This window comes from Equus przewalskii, chromosome 7 (genome assembly GCF_037783145.1).
Source record: "Equus przewalskii isolate Varuska chromosome 7, EquPr2, whole genome shotgun sequence".
Taxonomy (NCBI): domain Eukaryota; kingdom Metazoa; phylum Chordata; class Mammalia; order Perissodactyla; family Equidae; genus Equus; species Equus przewalskii.
This window is the reverse complement of record NC_091837.1, coordinates 25391668-25406378: the sequence shown is the minus strand read 5'-3', so window position 1 is coordinate 25406378 and position 14711 is coordinate 25391668. Positions and strand designations below refer to the sequence as shown.

The 14711-nt window shown below is 64.1% G+C and overlaps 1 protein-coding gene across 45 annotated transcripts in view; it reads left to right on the top strand.

The window, feature by feature from the left end:
- NCOR2 (nuclear receptor corepressor 2) overlaps positions 1-14711 on the top strand; it is a 205749-nt gene that overhangs the window by 142956 nt on the left and 48082 nt on the right. For all 45 annotated transcript variants that reach the window (XM_070627241.1, XM_070627248.1, XM_070627252.1 and 42 more), the window contains one exon: positions 9954-10096. In XM_070627241.1, coding sequence (XP_070483342.1) covers positions 9954-10096 — 143 coding nt within the window. The remainder of the gene's footprint in view (positions 1-9953; positions 10097-14711) is intronic.

The window sequence follows — 14711 nt, the reverse complement described above, 5'->3', positions numbered from 1 at the left end:
TTTCGGGGGTGTCCGCGCCGCAGCAGGGGTCAGCGCCTCGTTCCCATTTGTGGCGAGTCGTGTTCCCCAGTGTGGACGTGCCACAATCTGCTTCTGCGTCGTCTGTGGCTTGGTGGACGGGGGCTGGTTTTCACCTTCTGGCTGTTGTGAGTAGAGCCGCCGTGAACGCTTGTGTAAATTGCACGGGTGTTGTGACCACACATGAGGCCCGGGGCCTCGGCCTTCGGCAGCGCTGCTGCACGGGCACCCACCCACGGGAGAGCGAGGGGGTCCACGCGCACGCCCCGGGACGGCCGGGCTGTGCTCCATGGCCTCTCGCTCCCCCGGATGTGTCTTCTCGTGTGGAGCCCCCTCCCTGGGAACAGGTTGTTGGCGGAGTTGGCGGCTGCCCTCTCCGTCTGGGAAGGTCGGCCTGGGCTGACTCATCCCCGAGACGGGAGTGTGCCCGCCATCTCAAGGTTAGGTCCTCGGCAGCACCAGTGAGCTCATCCTGGGTCCTGCCCATGGGGACGGCAGCACGAGAGTCCCCTGGGGACGAGCACGCCGAGGTCCTGCTCAGTGACATTTGTGATAATGGGATGAGCGCCCGCGCACTCGCCCGTCGTGAATTACAGCAATCTGGACAATTACCACTCAGGGTGGTTGCTGACGGCTGTGTGTTCCAGGTGGTGGTGGGGGGTGCGGGGGGCGGGCAGGCAGGTGCTGTCAGCCCCAGCGGGCCAGGGGCGGGGGCCTAGGGCTGGTGTGGTGCCCTCTGCGCAGCTCTCAGAAACCCAGGAAGGGACCCAGGGACCAGCTGTGCCCGAGACAGGTGGCATTCGCCATCCTTCTGCCTGTCACTTAAATTGACTCAGTGCCTCACCCCGTGCAGAGCAGGGGGACTCGGAGAGGAGCCAGCTCTCACGGAGCCCGGGGAGGTGAGCGGCCAGGTGTCCCTGGGACCCTGGGGTACTGGGCGTCCCGGAACATCCTGGAAGACTTCCAGCAGCCTGGCCTTGGAGGATGAGCTGCAGAGGGTCCCCCATCCCCAGAGAGAAGCCAGACCTCAGCCTCTGGACCTGTCAGCTCTGTGACCTCAGGAAAGTCAGTCAACCTCTCTGTGCCTCAGTTTCCTCATCTGTACAGTGGGAACGAGATATCACCCACTGTGGGTTCCTGGGGCCACGGTAATGGAGTACAGACTTAGGCACCTGAAGAACAACAGGACGTCTTCTCTCTCTGCTCTGGAGGCTGCAAGTCCAAAATCAAGGAGTCGGCAGGGCCGCGCTCCACCATAAGCCCTGGGGCGGGTCCTGCCCGGCCTCCTCCGCCTCTGGTGTGGCCAGCCGTCCTTGGCTCGTAGACATGTCTCCATCTCTGCCTCCGTCTCCACGTGGCCTTCTTCCCTCTGCGCCTCTCCATCCAGATTCCCCTCTTCTAGAAGGATCCGCCCTGATCCAGTGTGACCTCATCCTGACTGGATCACATCTGTGAAGACTGTTTCCCAGCAAGGTCACCTTCACTGGTTGCAGGTGGACAGGAAATTTGGGGGGACCCTCCTCACCCCAGCGCAGCCCCCTTTGTGAGTTTCTGGAGAAAGAGAACAGAAGAGCTGAAGGCGCCGATGGCCTGGCCTCTGCAGCCCCGTCACCGTCTGTAACTGCAGCCCACTCCTTGGCTGGGGGCCCGGGCCCGTCCCCGTCTCAGCCTCCTTTTCCCTAAAATGCAGCTGGGATGCCGTCCCCCGGGCAGGGGCCTGGTGAGGTGGCGTGAGCCACGTGTGACAGTCGTTCGTATACAGTAGGCGCCTAGAAGTGGCAGGCCCGCGGTTCCTCAGTCTCCCTGTGTGGGTCCTGCCTCTGCCCCTGCGGGCGACCCTGGAGGCAGTGGCCACACCTCTCAGAAGGAGCTGGAGGCGAGCAACCCGCTAAGCAGAGGTCAGATGACCCCTGGGGAGGCTCCGTGGCGCTGGGGCTCCACGGCCAGAGGGCACCCCGAGGAAGGGCCCTTGGGCTGACCCCCAGAGCACGACATCACAACAAGGCATGCTGAGCGACAGTCTAGTCCTCTCAGTGCTCCTGGGTGCCGAAACCGCTAGGGCTCCGTGTGTGTAACTTCATCCCCACCAACCTTAGGAGGCAGCTGCTGTTGTTAGTTTCTTTATCCTGATGAGGACACCGAGGCCCAGAGAGGTTAAGTGAGCTGCCCAAGGTCACATAGCTGTTAATTGATGGAACTGGGATTTGAACCCAGGCCCTCAAGTTACAGAGTGGGAATGGGGCTTGTGTGAAGTTTGAATGTGTCAGACCACAGGCCTGGCTGCTATTAGTCAGAGCATGCTGGAGGGAAGAGCATCCCAGCAGAGAAAACAGCAGGTGCAAAGTCCCTGTGGCAGGGTGACTGGGTCGAGTAGGAGCTGTTGAAACCTGGAGAGTGACGGGAAGAGAGGCACGGGATGGAGAAGCCCGTGGGACCGTGGCCTTAACAGCTGTGGGCTGGAGTTTGGCTGTCCTTCTCAGAGCAGTGAGAGGGATGTTGCGTGGGGAGGGCGTGGGACAGGATACATGATAGCTGCAGGGTTCCAGGTGGACAAGTGGGTGCCTCCCCTTCTTGTGTGCATGGAGTCGGGGCTGCCTGCCCGGGGCTCATGCCGACTGGGGACTGAGCATGAGCAGGAAGCAGCTTCCCCAGGACTGAGGCCTCCCCAGGGAGCTGGCAGCTGGCCCTAGGGCCCGGCGCCATGCTGGCAGGAGGGCCAGTCCAGGCGCTGGGCTGGGCTGTGAGGCTCTGGTTCCCCTGGGAAAGGTCAGCCTGGCCTGGCGCGGAGTCTTGACCCAGCTGTGCGGGAGGCCCAGGGCTCTGCTGGCGGCTCCTCCCTGCCCGCCTCCCCCGTGGGCAGGGCTCCAGCTGCAGAGGGCGGGGGAGCCCCCGGTCACACCATTCCAGACCAGGAATAGGCACTGGCCCAGCTCCGTGCTGCCAGCCCCTCCCTGGCCTAGAGTGGCCTGCCTGGCAAGGAGAGCGGGGGCAAGGTGCGTGGCCTGAGGGAGGCTGCTGCAGGGCCAGGCCCGGGGGTCCCCGAGCAAGCCCCTCCAGGCTGGATGGAGCCTGGGCGGACCCCAGCCCTCTCCCCCACCACTCCCCCGGCTCTGCCTGCAGGTCTCGCCCCTTTCACGGAGAGTGAAGGAGAAACCACTAATTGCTTTGCACCTCCGGAGCGCTCAGTGTGCACACGGGCTGGGTTAATTAGTTTTTATGGATGAAGAGTCGAAGGCCCCGGGAGGGGAGGTGTGAGCTCCAGCCGAGAAGCTTGGAGAGGCGGGACCTCCCCATCCATGTGTCCATCATCTCGGCCTCGTGCTGCCCTCAAAGCAGGGACCACAGAAGAGGAACGGCCTGTGTGCTCGTTCTGGACAGTTGTGCACACGCTCACTGAGGCTCACAGGCAGTGTTGTCCAGTGGTTAGTGCCCAGGGTTGGTGGCTGAGGCGCTAACCAAGTGCTGGCCACTTATGGTGCTGGCGACAGTGAGGGCCCAGCAGGACACAGGCCCAGCACTCAGAGCAGGTCACTGAGAAAGGTTGATGAATAGGGGTGGGTGGCATTAAAGGTCCTTAGAAGGGACAAGCGGTGCCCGTCAGTGGGAGCCGTTGCTCCTCGGGCTGAGAGGGACGGCTACGGAGGAGCCACGACGTCACCCGTGGACCTGGATGCTCCTGGCGTGTGGGGAGCAGGCTGCTGCCGTGGGTCAGGAGGAGCAGAGTCAGGGTTTCTGCGTGAGGTCGGGGGACAGCCGGACACGGGCAGGCTCCAGACGCCTGTCCTGTTCCTTCTAGCTCTCTGGAAGATAAAGTCAGGCCTCTCCCAGCCCACCTCGCTCCCCGGAGGAAAATCCACACATTGGCATTCCGGTCGGGTCTTCCCCAGGGCGGGAGACACGTAACGGAGCCTGTTCTCGTGTGGCAGTGCTCGGTGGCTCGAGGATTTTGCATGAGTTATCTTACTTAACCCTCCCAAGGGACCCTCGAGGTGAATTCTCCACATTCGTAAACACACGCGCGTGCACACACGTGCGCACAGATCCTGCTTTGCAGATGACAAGACTGAGCCTGAGGACTGAGGAATGAGCTGGGGTTTGCACAGCGAATCATATGGAGCCGCTCAGCCCCGGAGCGTCCGCTGGGCTCTGCCCTCGAGAGAAACTGGTGTTGGACGTGTCCGCGGTGTTTCCCTCAGTGGAAGGCCAGGCGACGTTGGGCCATTCTCGGCCGGCACGTTTTATCGTGTGTCGAGAGCAGAGGCAGCTGCTCCCGCCGTCTGTGGTCTGCAGGTGCGCCTCCAGGTGCCCAGGCTCATGTTGCAAAGGGCGGACACGGAGAACGAGGTGGGTCCGTCGGATTCAGCGCGAGGTCGTCTCGCCAGCATCCCTATGGAGTTTCAGGACTGGCGGGGTTTGGAAGCTCTGACACACAGTAGGCACCCGGCACGGTGGCCAGCCCAGTGGCTGAGTCCGCGTCAAACCCACCCAGGGCTTGGGGTTTCCAAAATAAGGAAGTGGCATGACTCAGGACTAAGTCTGCTGGATTTTTTTCCTCTCCTTTGATAGTTTTGGGCAGAAAATTTGGTTTCGCAAACGAGTTTCTCTTGGAAGGTGGTGGTTGGCGGGAGGAGGTGGGTGCGCCCCTGGTGGAGGGAACAGAAAGCTTCAGGGTTGTGTGGGGCTGGCTGGGTGGGGGCAGCGCGTCTCCTGGAAGGAGGGGCTGGTCTGCGGAGAGAGCACCTGTGACGTGCCGGGACGCGGGTGGATGGCCAGGTGGTGCCCACGCTGCTGGAGGGCCGCCCCTCCCCCGCCTTATCCCAGCTCAGACCCACAGGCGTGGGGAGGGCTGCCCCTCTGTGGGGCCCTGGAGGGTGGCAGCTTAGGGAGGTGTCCCGGGCAGGGACGTGACAGGGACAGAGGCCTCCCTGGGCTGATCACCACTCCCAGGAGAACGTTTGGTGCCTGGGAAGCTCCCCCCACAAGTGGCCAGACGGCCAGCAACCAGGCCAAGCCCCCAGGCCACCACACCGAGAGCCACTCCTCTGGCCACCGTCCCCGCAGCCTTGTCTTGCGCTCCGCATCTGTGACTCAGACCTCCCGGCTCCACTTCCTGTCTTGGTCAATTTCACTTCCTGGTTCCTGCCTCCTGACTCTTCAGAACGAAACTCTTTCCTTAGAAATCAGAAGTGGGGTCGGGGAATCCAGACCGCAGGGGATGGTGGCAGAATTGCCGTCTGGGCGCCGCGCAGAGCACTGGCCGAGGGGGAGGGGAGGGTCCACGGGCCACGGGGTAGACCCCATCCCTGCCTCTCCTGGCAGCTACTCCCCGGGCCCAAGGGTGGCGGAGATGCCTGTGGGACGCCTTCGGGGCACTGGGAGCCTTGTTCCTTTGCCAAGTGCCTCCTGCTCACCTAGGGTCGTGGGTGCAGAGGCATGGCGGTCAGTGAGCAGTAGAGCCAGGGAGCTAATTTCAGGGAGCAATAAGTGCTCCCGAGATAAGGACCCCAGGGTGGCAGGGTGGCTGGAGGACAGCTTTAGAGGGGGTCAGGGAAGCCTTCTCTGAGGAGGCAGGAGAGCAGGAGGAGGAGGACAGAGGCAGGTCTGGGAAAAAGCCATAAGGCCAGAAGGAACAGCTAGTGCAAATGTCCTGGGGCACATCCGAGGGCTGGACAGAGAAGGTCCCAGGGGCTGGAGCGGGTGAGCGAGGAGGGAGGGAGGAAGCAGGCTGGACAGGCAGGCGGGGCCTCTGGAGTGTATCCCAAGAGCTTTGGGTCATCGGAAGATGTGAACCAGAGGAGTGACACCATGGGATTGGCATCCTCCAAAGCTGCCTGGGACCTCCCCTGCAGAGGACGGACTGTGGGCCTCAGGTGGAAAGTGCTGGAGCCCGTGCGCGGTTGGGATCTGTTACCCTCCCCTGTCATTGCGCCCCAGGCCGAGGCTGGGGGCCCAGGCTGGGTGCAGGGGCCTACTGGAGACCCAGGGCCACCTGTCGTGTGGCTTTCCGTGGTCGGGATGGAAAGCTGTGGCTGGAGGGACAAGCAGGTCAGTGACCCTGGAGCTGGAGAAATCGGTCGTGACCTGGATGCCGCTCCAAAGTTCAGCTCGGTTAACTTTCAACCTCTGGAGCTGCCTGGACGGCAGTGGCAGGTGTTCCTGTGGGGCCAGGCCGACCTGGCCGCCGGGGCTGCCTCAGAGCCGAGGAAGGAGCGGGCGCGGTCCCGAGACCCTCGGGCAGCAGAGTGCCCTCTGGGGCCTCCAGGCCCTCACCCCCCGAAGTGGGCGGGGGTCTCGTTTGCACTAGAAGAGGCTCCTCAGATCCTGGGCGTCCTCCAGAGTGCCCCACTGGGGCTGGAGGGAGGGCACGAGGGCGCCGACCCCGACCCCGACCTCCAGGGCCCCTGGGAGGGCCGGCCCCGGGCCCGGGCGGGGGCGGGGGGCAGGCCGCAGGTGGAACTGGCGCAGGGGATGACAGCGGAGGGAGCTGTTGGCTCCGGCCGCCAGGTGGGGGGGCTCTGCTTTTCTGAACCCTCGTCTGTTCTTACCGCTGCTGACGCCACCACCGCCACGGATGGGGAGAGAGGGAGGGGGAAGCCAGTGCCAAGTTGGCCCGCCCCTTCTGGACCTGGGCTTCTGCCACGCTCCCCCGCCCGTCCGCTCCCCGAGCCTCCGTCTGGAGGTCACATTCAGCCTGACGCGTCTCGCTGGGTCAGGCGGCAGGAAGATCCCGCAGAGCCAGTGACCAGCGCGGAGGCTGCGCACTCTGCTCCGGCGCTGGAGTCTTTGCATTTCGCCTAGCGGGGGCGTTGGGGGTCCGGGGGCTCCCGGCCGCGGCCCCTTGCTGAGCGTCTGTGCTGGGCGCCTCAGTGCCCGGAGGAGCCGCGGACGCTGTGCACCCTGGTGACGCCTGGCACGGGGCACCGAGCACACAACTGACAAGTTCCCGCTGCCCGCCCCCATCGGCGAAGGGCACCTCGCACGCTCGCAGCTGCAGGGGGACGGGACGGCGTCAGGGGTGGCAGCGCCGTAGGAGCCCTGGGCCACCACGGGCGGCGGGGAGCTGCTTCCCCGCCCTTCTTGGAGCCAGCCTCCACCGGCCGCCCGCGGTCCCTCCCTCCCTCCTCCTCCTCCTCCTCCTCCTCCCTCCCTTCCTCCTCCCTTCCCCCTCCCTCACCGCCGTTGGACGAGAAGGATGTGAGGCAGAGCTGAGCTGCGAGCAGACGCCAGCCAGAAGCCTCGCAGCCCGACACCGGCCAGCCTCCCGCCTCCCAGCCCGCTGCTCCCAGCTCCGCTCCCCGGAGCATCCTCCAAGCCGTATGTTTCCGGAAAACTTGGCCGAGGGGGAGACGCAGATGAGAGGATGTGAGTGAGTGGCCCCGAGAGGGGACTGCGGGGGCTTTGGGAGCTGGTGGCAGGGACTGGTCACGGCTGTCAGGCAGCCGGGGTGGGGGGGGATGCGGAGTTCTGCCCCTGTGGGATTCCCCCCCTTTTCCTTGGCGCCCCCTCCTCCGGCCTTCCTGGCTGTCAGGCTGGGGCTCTGGGCAGGAGGGCAGTCACCGCTGGCGAGTGCCCAGAGGTGCTCTCTCTGGGTGGACGTGCGTCGGGGGCCTCGGCGGGGTCTGATTCAGTGGTCGCTGAGGCACGGAGGGGTCTCCGTGCTTCTCCCTGTGCCCTGTACCGGAAGTCTGGGGGTTCCAGAACAGGAACCAGAAGGAAGCCTATGCCAGCCCGCCCCCACCCCAGGGGCCCTGGCCAGCAGTAGTAGAACACCCCAGCCCTTCACTTGGCAGTTAGGGAAACTGAGGCCCAGAGAGCAGAGGGGTCGGCTGGCAGCACACAGCACGCCCTGTCCCGTGCTCCTTCAGGAGCCGCTCGCTCACTTTCTGGAAGGGCTGGCTGACCGCCCCCCTCCCCGCCCCGACTCCCCATCAGCTTCAGCTGCTGCCACGAGGGGAGCTCATTAAGACCCCAAGCCCCCAGCCGGACTCTGAGCCTCCACCTCATTTGTGTGTTGAGCTTGGAAGTGTCAGCCTCCCCGGGGTCTGGCCGCCCCCCCAGGCCCTTGCTGCCCCCCGCCCCCCCAGCAGGCCCAGATGGGAGACCCGCCCTCCCCTCCCGGGGTTCCGGCTCGACGTGTCTGCCTGGGCTCTCTTGGCCCCAGCTGGGGAAATATAAATAAACGCGCGTCCCCGTCGTCCTCCGTCCTCCGCCAGGTTCTGTGGAAGTGGCAGCTGCTGCTGGCGCAGGCGGAGGGAAAGGTCAGGGGGCTGGGTTACACTTGATCCCATGCCCTGGCCCTCCCCTCCGTGCCTGTCCTTGAGGAACCCTGAGGAGCTGCCGGGGAGCCACGTGGCCCCGTGGCCTCCAGGGGAGCAGGTGGCCCAAGGTCCAGCACCACCCCCGCCCGCGGGGTCCAGAGGCGGGAGAGCAGAAACCCAGGTCCCCACGCCCCTTGGGCCCCTCGGCCCAGCCCGGCAGCTTGTGAGTTGCTGGGACCCCTTGAGCCTCAGTTTCCCCCTTCTTGGGGGTGGGGAAGTGCTCAGTGTCCGGGACAGCAGGATGAGGTGGGACCGAGGCTCTGCGGCGCTTTGTGAGCTCCGAATCGCCTGGCGTGCGACGTGCTGGTGTGTTGGCGTTGGGCTGTGATGCTGCCTTTGTTGGAGCCGTGTACGTAGCCAGGTGCTGGCACACGAACGAACGAGTGGACGGACGAGCAAATGAATGAGAGACAGGGACACGAGCGCGCAGGCCGTCGGCCCCCCGCACCCCCACAGCACTGCCACCGCAGTCCTGCTTCTAGCTTGACTGGATTCAAGGAAACGGCCTCAAACTTCCTTCTGGGGAACCTTCCGTCCATCCTCACAGGTCTGGGGCTGGGGCTCGGGGGCCACCGTGTGCCCGGCAGCGAGGCTCGGGCCTCGTGCCTGCCATCCTCGGGGCCAGTCCTGCCCTGCGGCCCCTGGAGGTGCAGCCCTCCCCCCCACCTCCCCTGCAGCCCCACCTGCGTGGGCAGCCGGCTGCCGGGAGATGCTGGCCAGTGCGTGTGTGCCTGTGTGTGACTGTGTGCGCCTGTGTGCCCTGGGAGCTCCCGGGCGCGGCCTCAAGCTGCAGGCCGCGTTTCTGCTGACCTGGTGTTTACGGCGTTGGGTGTGGGGGGGCACGGCTCTGGCCTGAGTCTGCGGGTGTGGAGGGAACTTTCTCTGGCCTGGGTGGGTTTGCGGTGGGTGCTGCCAATTCCTGGTGCTTTCTCCCCGCATCAGGGGTCTGCGAGGCTATATGAAGCTCAGGGAGATACGGGGGGTTGTGGTTTGGGGGGCAAGTCCTCTCCCAGCCCCTCAATTAGCCCGGTGGGCCCCAAGTCCAGGGTGGGCCTGTCGGTGTGCACGGGGGCGCCTTGGGCCCTGGAGGTGCCCCAGTTGACCTGGGTGCGGAGGCTGCTGGCCCCAGCTCACCCGCCGGACTCCACCCTCCGCCCCTGCGCACACGTTCCTTCCCTTCCCGGCTTGGTGCGGCCGGAAAACAGCCCTGTCTCCCGAGGCCTCGTCTGCAGCTGTGAGCGAGTGTCAGTGCTGGGTCACGGCAGCCCGGGGAGGCAGAGAGGTGGGCCCAGGCGGGTCTGTGCCCCGGACCTCAGCCCTCAGCCCCAGGACCCTGACGGGGGCCTCGGTCCTCGGCGGGGGTGCACCCGGGGCGAGTCCCGGCCCCTCCCGGCTCCTGGAGCCCAGGCCTTTCCCTAAAGCTGGGGAAGACCCCCACCCTCTCCAGTGCACCCCCTACTGCGTCTCCTTCTGGAGACCTTGGACCCGAGCAGGGAGCCCCCGGTTCGGCATTGGGGCTGCTTTCTGTGCCAGGCTCCGTGTGTCCTGTAGGCCGTGGGTGCAGCCCCCTGCCTGTCCGGGCCTCTGCCGCCCTCACCCGCCATCCTCCCCCCGCAGGTCTCCTGGAGCACGGCCGGAACTGGTCGGCCATCGCCCGGATGGTGGGCTCCAAGACCGTGTCGCAGTGTAAGAACTTCTACTTTAACTACAAGAAGAGGCAGAACCTCGATGAGATCCTGCAGCAGCACAAGCTGAAGATGGTGAGCCCCACCCACACGCGGCCTGTGTGCCCCACGTGGGGCTGCCCCTGGAGCCCTGCGCAGGGTGTTAGGCCAGCTGTCTCCCCTGGGACTCGGCCCCTTGGCTTCTGCTCCGCGGTGCCCACGGGTGGCCCCCAGGTGGATCTGTGCCGTAAACATCCCTCCTGGGTACTCGGACAGGCGCGTGCCTGCCGTGCGCCAGGCCCACCCTCCCACCTCCGCCCCCAGCAGCCCTCGGGCCGACGCCCCTGGGGGCCTGCAGTGCCAGCTCAGGCTGTGGAGGAAGGAGGTGGCGGGTCGGGCACTGACTCACAGGGATTTGTGGCTGTTGGCGCCTTGGGACAAAAACCTAGAGGCAGAGGGACCCTGTGGGAGCATCCCCCCACCCCGTTTGGCCTCATAGTCTTAGCTGCCCGGGGAACGGAAGGACAGGTCGCAGAGAAGCAGCCAGCACTGGCCTCCTAGGGGCTCAGGGGAGGGCAAGACCTTTCTGTCCCCCAGGAGCACAGAAGGGGCTGGCCGCCTCTCGGAGCATGTAGATGGTCTCCACGGAGATAGCCGCTTCCTGCAGCTGTGACTGGGGGCGGCCGCTTTTGTCTGTCTGTCTTTCCATCTTTCTTTCTCTCTCCCTTTGGGCTCACTTTTGACACACTAGGCATTGTCACCATTTCAGATCTGGGGAAACTAAGGCTCAGCCGAGCTCAGAAACAGCTGAGTTGGGGTTTGGACCCATAATATGTGAGCTGAGGACCCGTGCTCATAGTCAGAGGCTGTGCATTTCCTTGTAGATAGGAGGGGGCAAAAGGGAGACAAGGCTCTCCTCCCCACAGGATCTCCTTGTTCCGCAGCCCCCTGGACAAGGCGCCTGTTGCTGGGTTTAAAGTGTGTGTGGCCTGTCTTGGGAGGCCATGCTGAATGCTCACCAAGGTCCAGAGAGGGTGAGCAGGCTGCTGAGGTCACACAGCATGGGCAGGCCAGGGACACAGTTATCCTGTTGGAACTCTCCTCGAGTGCTGTGCAGAATTTAAGGGCCTCCATTCCCAGCCCCTCTGAGTGCTCCAGGCTGGAGGGGTCGCTGTTCCCTGCCCCCATTCCCCGTCACGTGGGTTAGACCACGCCTCCTTCGCCTCCCCCATCGCTGTCAGATGGAACTGAAGCTGGTGTTCCTCGAGCGTCAGGCTCCGTGTACTCCGGGAGCTCTGCTTTTTTCTAGAGTTTCCAGGACTCTGGTTTCCGCAGGGAGGAAGGCTCAGAGGGGCTGAGGACGCAGAGCACCTGTGTTTAACTCCTGCCGAAATCCCTTGGAGAAGAGGGGATGCAGCCCCGTGGGGGCCGAGGGCTGGAGGGGCCCGGATGTTGGCAGTGTCTCTGGGCACCAGCTCAGGGTTAACTGGGGCAGGGGGGAAGCATCGCCCAGGCACGAAATATCATCTTCCTTCTCCTCCCCTCCTCCCTCTCACCTCTTCTCCCCCCCGCCCCGCCCCTCCCAGCCCTGGCTGCAGCCCGTGTTGCTCCAGGCTATTGGGTTACGGGCAGCTCCTCTCCCAGCCTGCTGGCCCCACGGCCTCACTTCCAGGTTTCCTCGGGGCACCATCCTGTGCTTCCCCGGGGACCCCGAAACTTGACAGCATGGGTTGGAAAACCAGAGACCCCAGCAAGGTGGATGGTGCAGCCCGGGCTCAGGGACGAATGTGGGGTCAAGTTCTGGCTTGATGACCTGGCAGCTGTGTGACCTTGGGCAGCAGCTTCACCCTGCTGAGCCTCAGTTTCCTCATCTGTAAAGTGGGGGAATAGTGGCCCTACCCCGAGCGCTGGAGAGGATGGAGTGAGTCACCACCTTCAGGGAGCTGAGTGCACGCTCCGTGAGGGTCCACTGCCCCCACTCGTAGGAAGATCATCATCATTTTGTTCCAAAGCCACTAGCCCCTTTTCTCCTCGGGGGTTTTGAGGTGCTCTCTTGCATGGTGTGTGTGGAACAGCCATAGCAGGGACTCTGGATGCAAGAGACCTAGGTTCAAATCCAGACTCTGCCACTTACTAGCTGTGTGGCCCTGGGCAAGTGGCTTGTCCTCTCTGTGCCTCAGTTTCCCCACCTATGAGATGACAATGATAATAGTGCCCACCTCAAAGGGCTCTTGGAGGGATGACGTGAGTGGACGGGTGTCAAGTGCGGAGAACGAGGCCTGGCACGTCACAAGCACCCCGTGAGGGAGAGCCTCAATGGTGGTGGTGCTGGCGTGCTCATGCCGCCAGATGCCCGGTGGCTGCGGTGTCGCGTCTCCCTGGCGGTCAGTTGGGTGTGGAGTACGTCTGCTCCTGGATTGGCCGAGTGGCTGACTGGTTGATTCATTCATTCCTTCATTCACTCATTCCTTGTAAGCGGCAGCCAAGCAGAGCGGTGCAGGGGGCTCTGGGCTCGGGGGCTCACAGCCCAGCCCTGCTGTCCTGACTGGTGCCCGCAGGTGTGTGGCCTCTCTGCTCTGTGCCTCGGTTTCCTCCTCTGTAAAACAGGAGGTCAGACCGGGACCACTGGCGGCCTGTCGTGGGAGCAGGTGCGTTCCCGCTGGAGGGACAGTGCCCAGTCCTGCTCCACGCTCGGGAGGCGCCAGGCGCTATCCTCGTGTGCTCAGCCAGCCTGTGCTGAGTGCCCACCATGTGCCAGGGAAGCAGCGGCAAGTGCCGCAGGGGACACACGGGGACGGGCCTTCCTGCTGGGCTGAGGAGCCTGGGCACTTCTTGAGTGGATAGTGGGAGCCACTGAAGGTGCACGAGCTGAGGGCAGTGCAGCCGGGGCTGGGCTTGGGGCGGGTGGTGCAGGGCTGGGAGAAATGCCCCTGAGCTGATGGGGCAGGTCCCCCGGCCCAGAGCGCTCTGGCAGGAGGCAGCCTTGCTGGCAGCCTGTGGAGGAGGTGTGGATGGGGGGGACCCCGCAGCCCTGCTTGGGCCCCCATCCCGCAGGTGAGGATGCTGAGGCTGAGGGGAGCAGGTGCCTGCTGAGACCACAGAGGGGTTTGGGCCCGGGTCCATAGGCGCCCCAGCTTCCGTTCATCGACCATCCCTGTGTGACTAGACGTGGCTCACACGGCACGCAGCAGAGGGTGGTCCTGCTGGGCAAGCGGGGACCAGAGATTGGGGGCCGGCAGCGCGTTCTGAGGCCAGCAGATGGCGCCGATCGCTTCCTGAGAAAGGGTGATGTGGGGGTCGGGGTCAGCTCTCGTCCCCACCCACCGCGAAGAAGCGGGCTTATGTTGAGGGTGGCGGGGAGCAGAGGCGGGGACCCGTTGCAGGAGGTCGGGTTCAGCCCGGGTCCGTCCATCCTGACAGCAGCCACCCGTGGCGCGGGGGTGAGTTCCCTGTCACTGGAGTATGCGGGCGGCCTCACAAGATGCCACTGAACTCCGTGACCTGTGCCCCCGCCCCTCCCCCACGCTCCCGTCCCCGGGAGGAAGACAGGTCCGTGGGACGCCTGCAGCAGTGGCAGCCACCCGGCTGCTGGCCAGGCCCAGTCTGGAACTCAGGAAGACGTGTCACCCTTGGCCAGTGCAGGAAGGAGTCGGGGAGCCAGAGGGTCAGCGGGTGTCCCCTCCAGCCTTGCACCAGGCCTGGCTGGAGCGTGGCTGTGGGCGACGTCAGCAGGAAGCGAGATGGGCGGGCGGAGCGCGTCCACAGTTATGTAACGTTTGGCATTGGTGACTTCTCTGAGGCTTTCCCTCCCCTTCCTTATGGCCGAAGGTTACCCTTTCCTCTCATCTGTGGACGTAGGCCCTGGGGCCCAGCTTCCCTGTTTCTCTGTCTCTGTCCACCTCAGCCCAGGCTCCTCCTTGCCTTGTTTTCCTCTGTTGTCTCTTCCATCTGAGGCTGCACAGGCCTGCAGAGAGAGATGGTCCAGGCAGGCAAGTGCTTGAACCTAACCTGCATTCAGGTCTGGGCTCCTCGAGTCATGAGCTGTATGATCTTGGGCAAGTGTCTTTGCCTCTCTGAGACAATGTCTTTGTCTGTCAGGTTCATTAATGTAATGAAATAGTTAGAGAGCGCCTATTCTGTGCCAGGCACTGTTCCAGGTGCTCTGGGAATACAGCTGAGAAGAGATGGCAAAGATGCCACCCTCGAGCCTGGTTCCAGCTCAAGAGACAAATGAACACACACATAATTTCAGAGTGTGGTCTGAAGGTGGTAAGATGAGGGATATGGTAGAAAGTGATTGACAGGGGTGAGCGTTAGCTGGTTTTGATGGGTAATCAGGGAAGACCTCTCTGAGGAGGTGATATCTGAGTCAAGCCCTGATGGGAGCGAAAAGTATCTGGGAGAAGGATGTCCAGGTGGAGGGACAGCCAGCACAGAGGCCCTGTCGGAGGGCATTGTGGCCACGTTTGCTCAAGGCGGGCGGCCTGTTTGTAGTGGCGCGACGGGGGGAGCGGGGGTAGACGAGCAAGGTGGAGAGGCGGGTGGGTCCGGGTCCAGATTCCGCAGGGCTGTGTCGAGGGAGAGGCCTTGGGGTTTTATGTGGAGGGTTTGGGGAGCCCCTGGAGGGTTGGAAGCAGGGGCAACGTGCTCTGATGCGCAGGGCAGCTGTGCTGGTCCTGCGAATCCATATGCGGAAAATGCTTGGCACGCC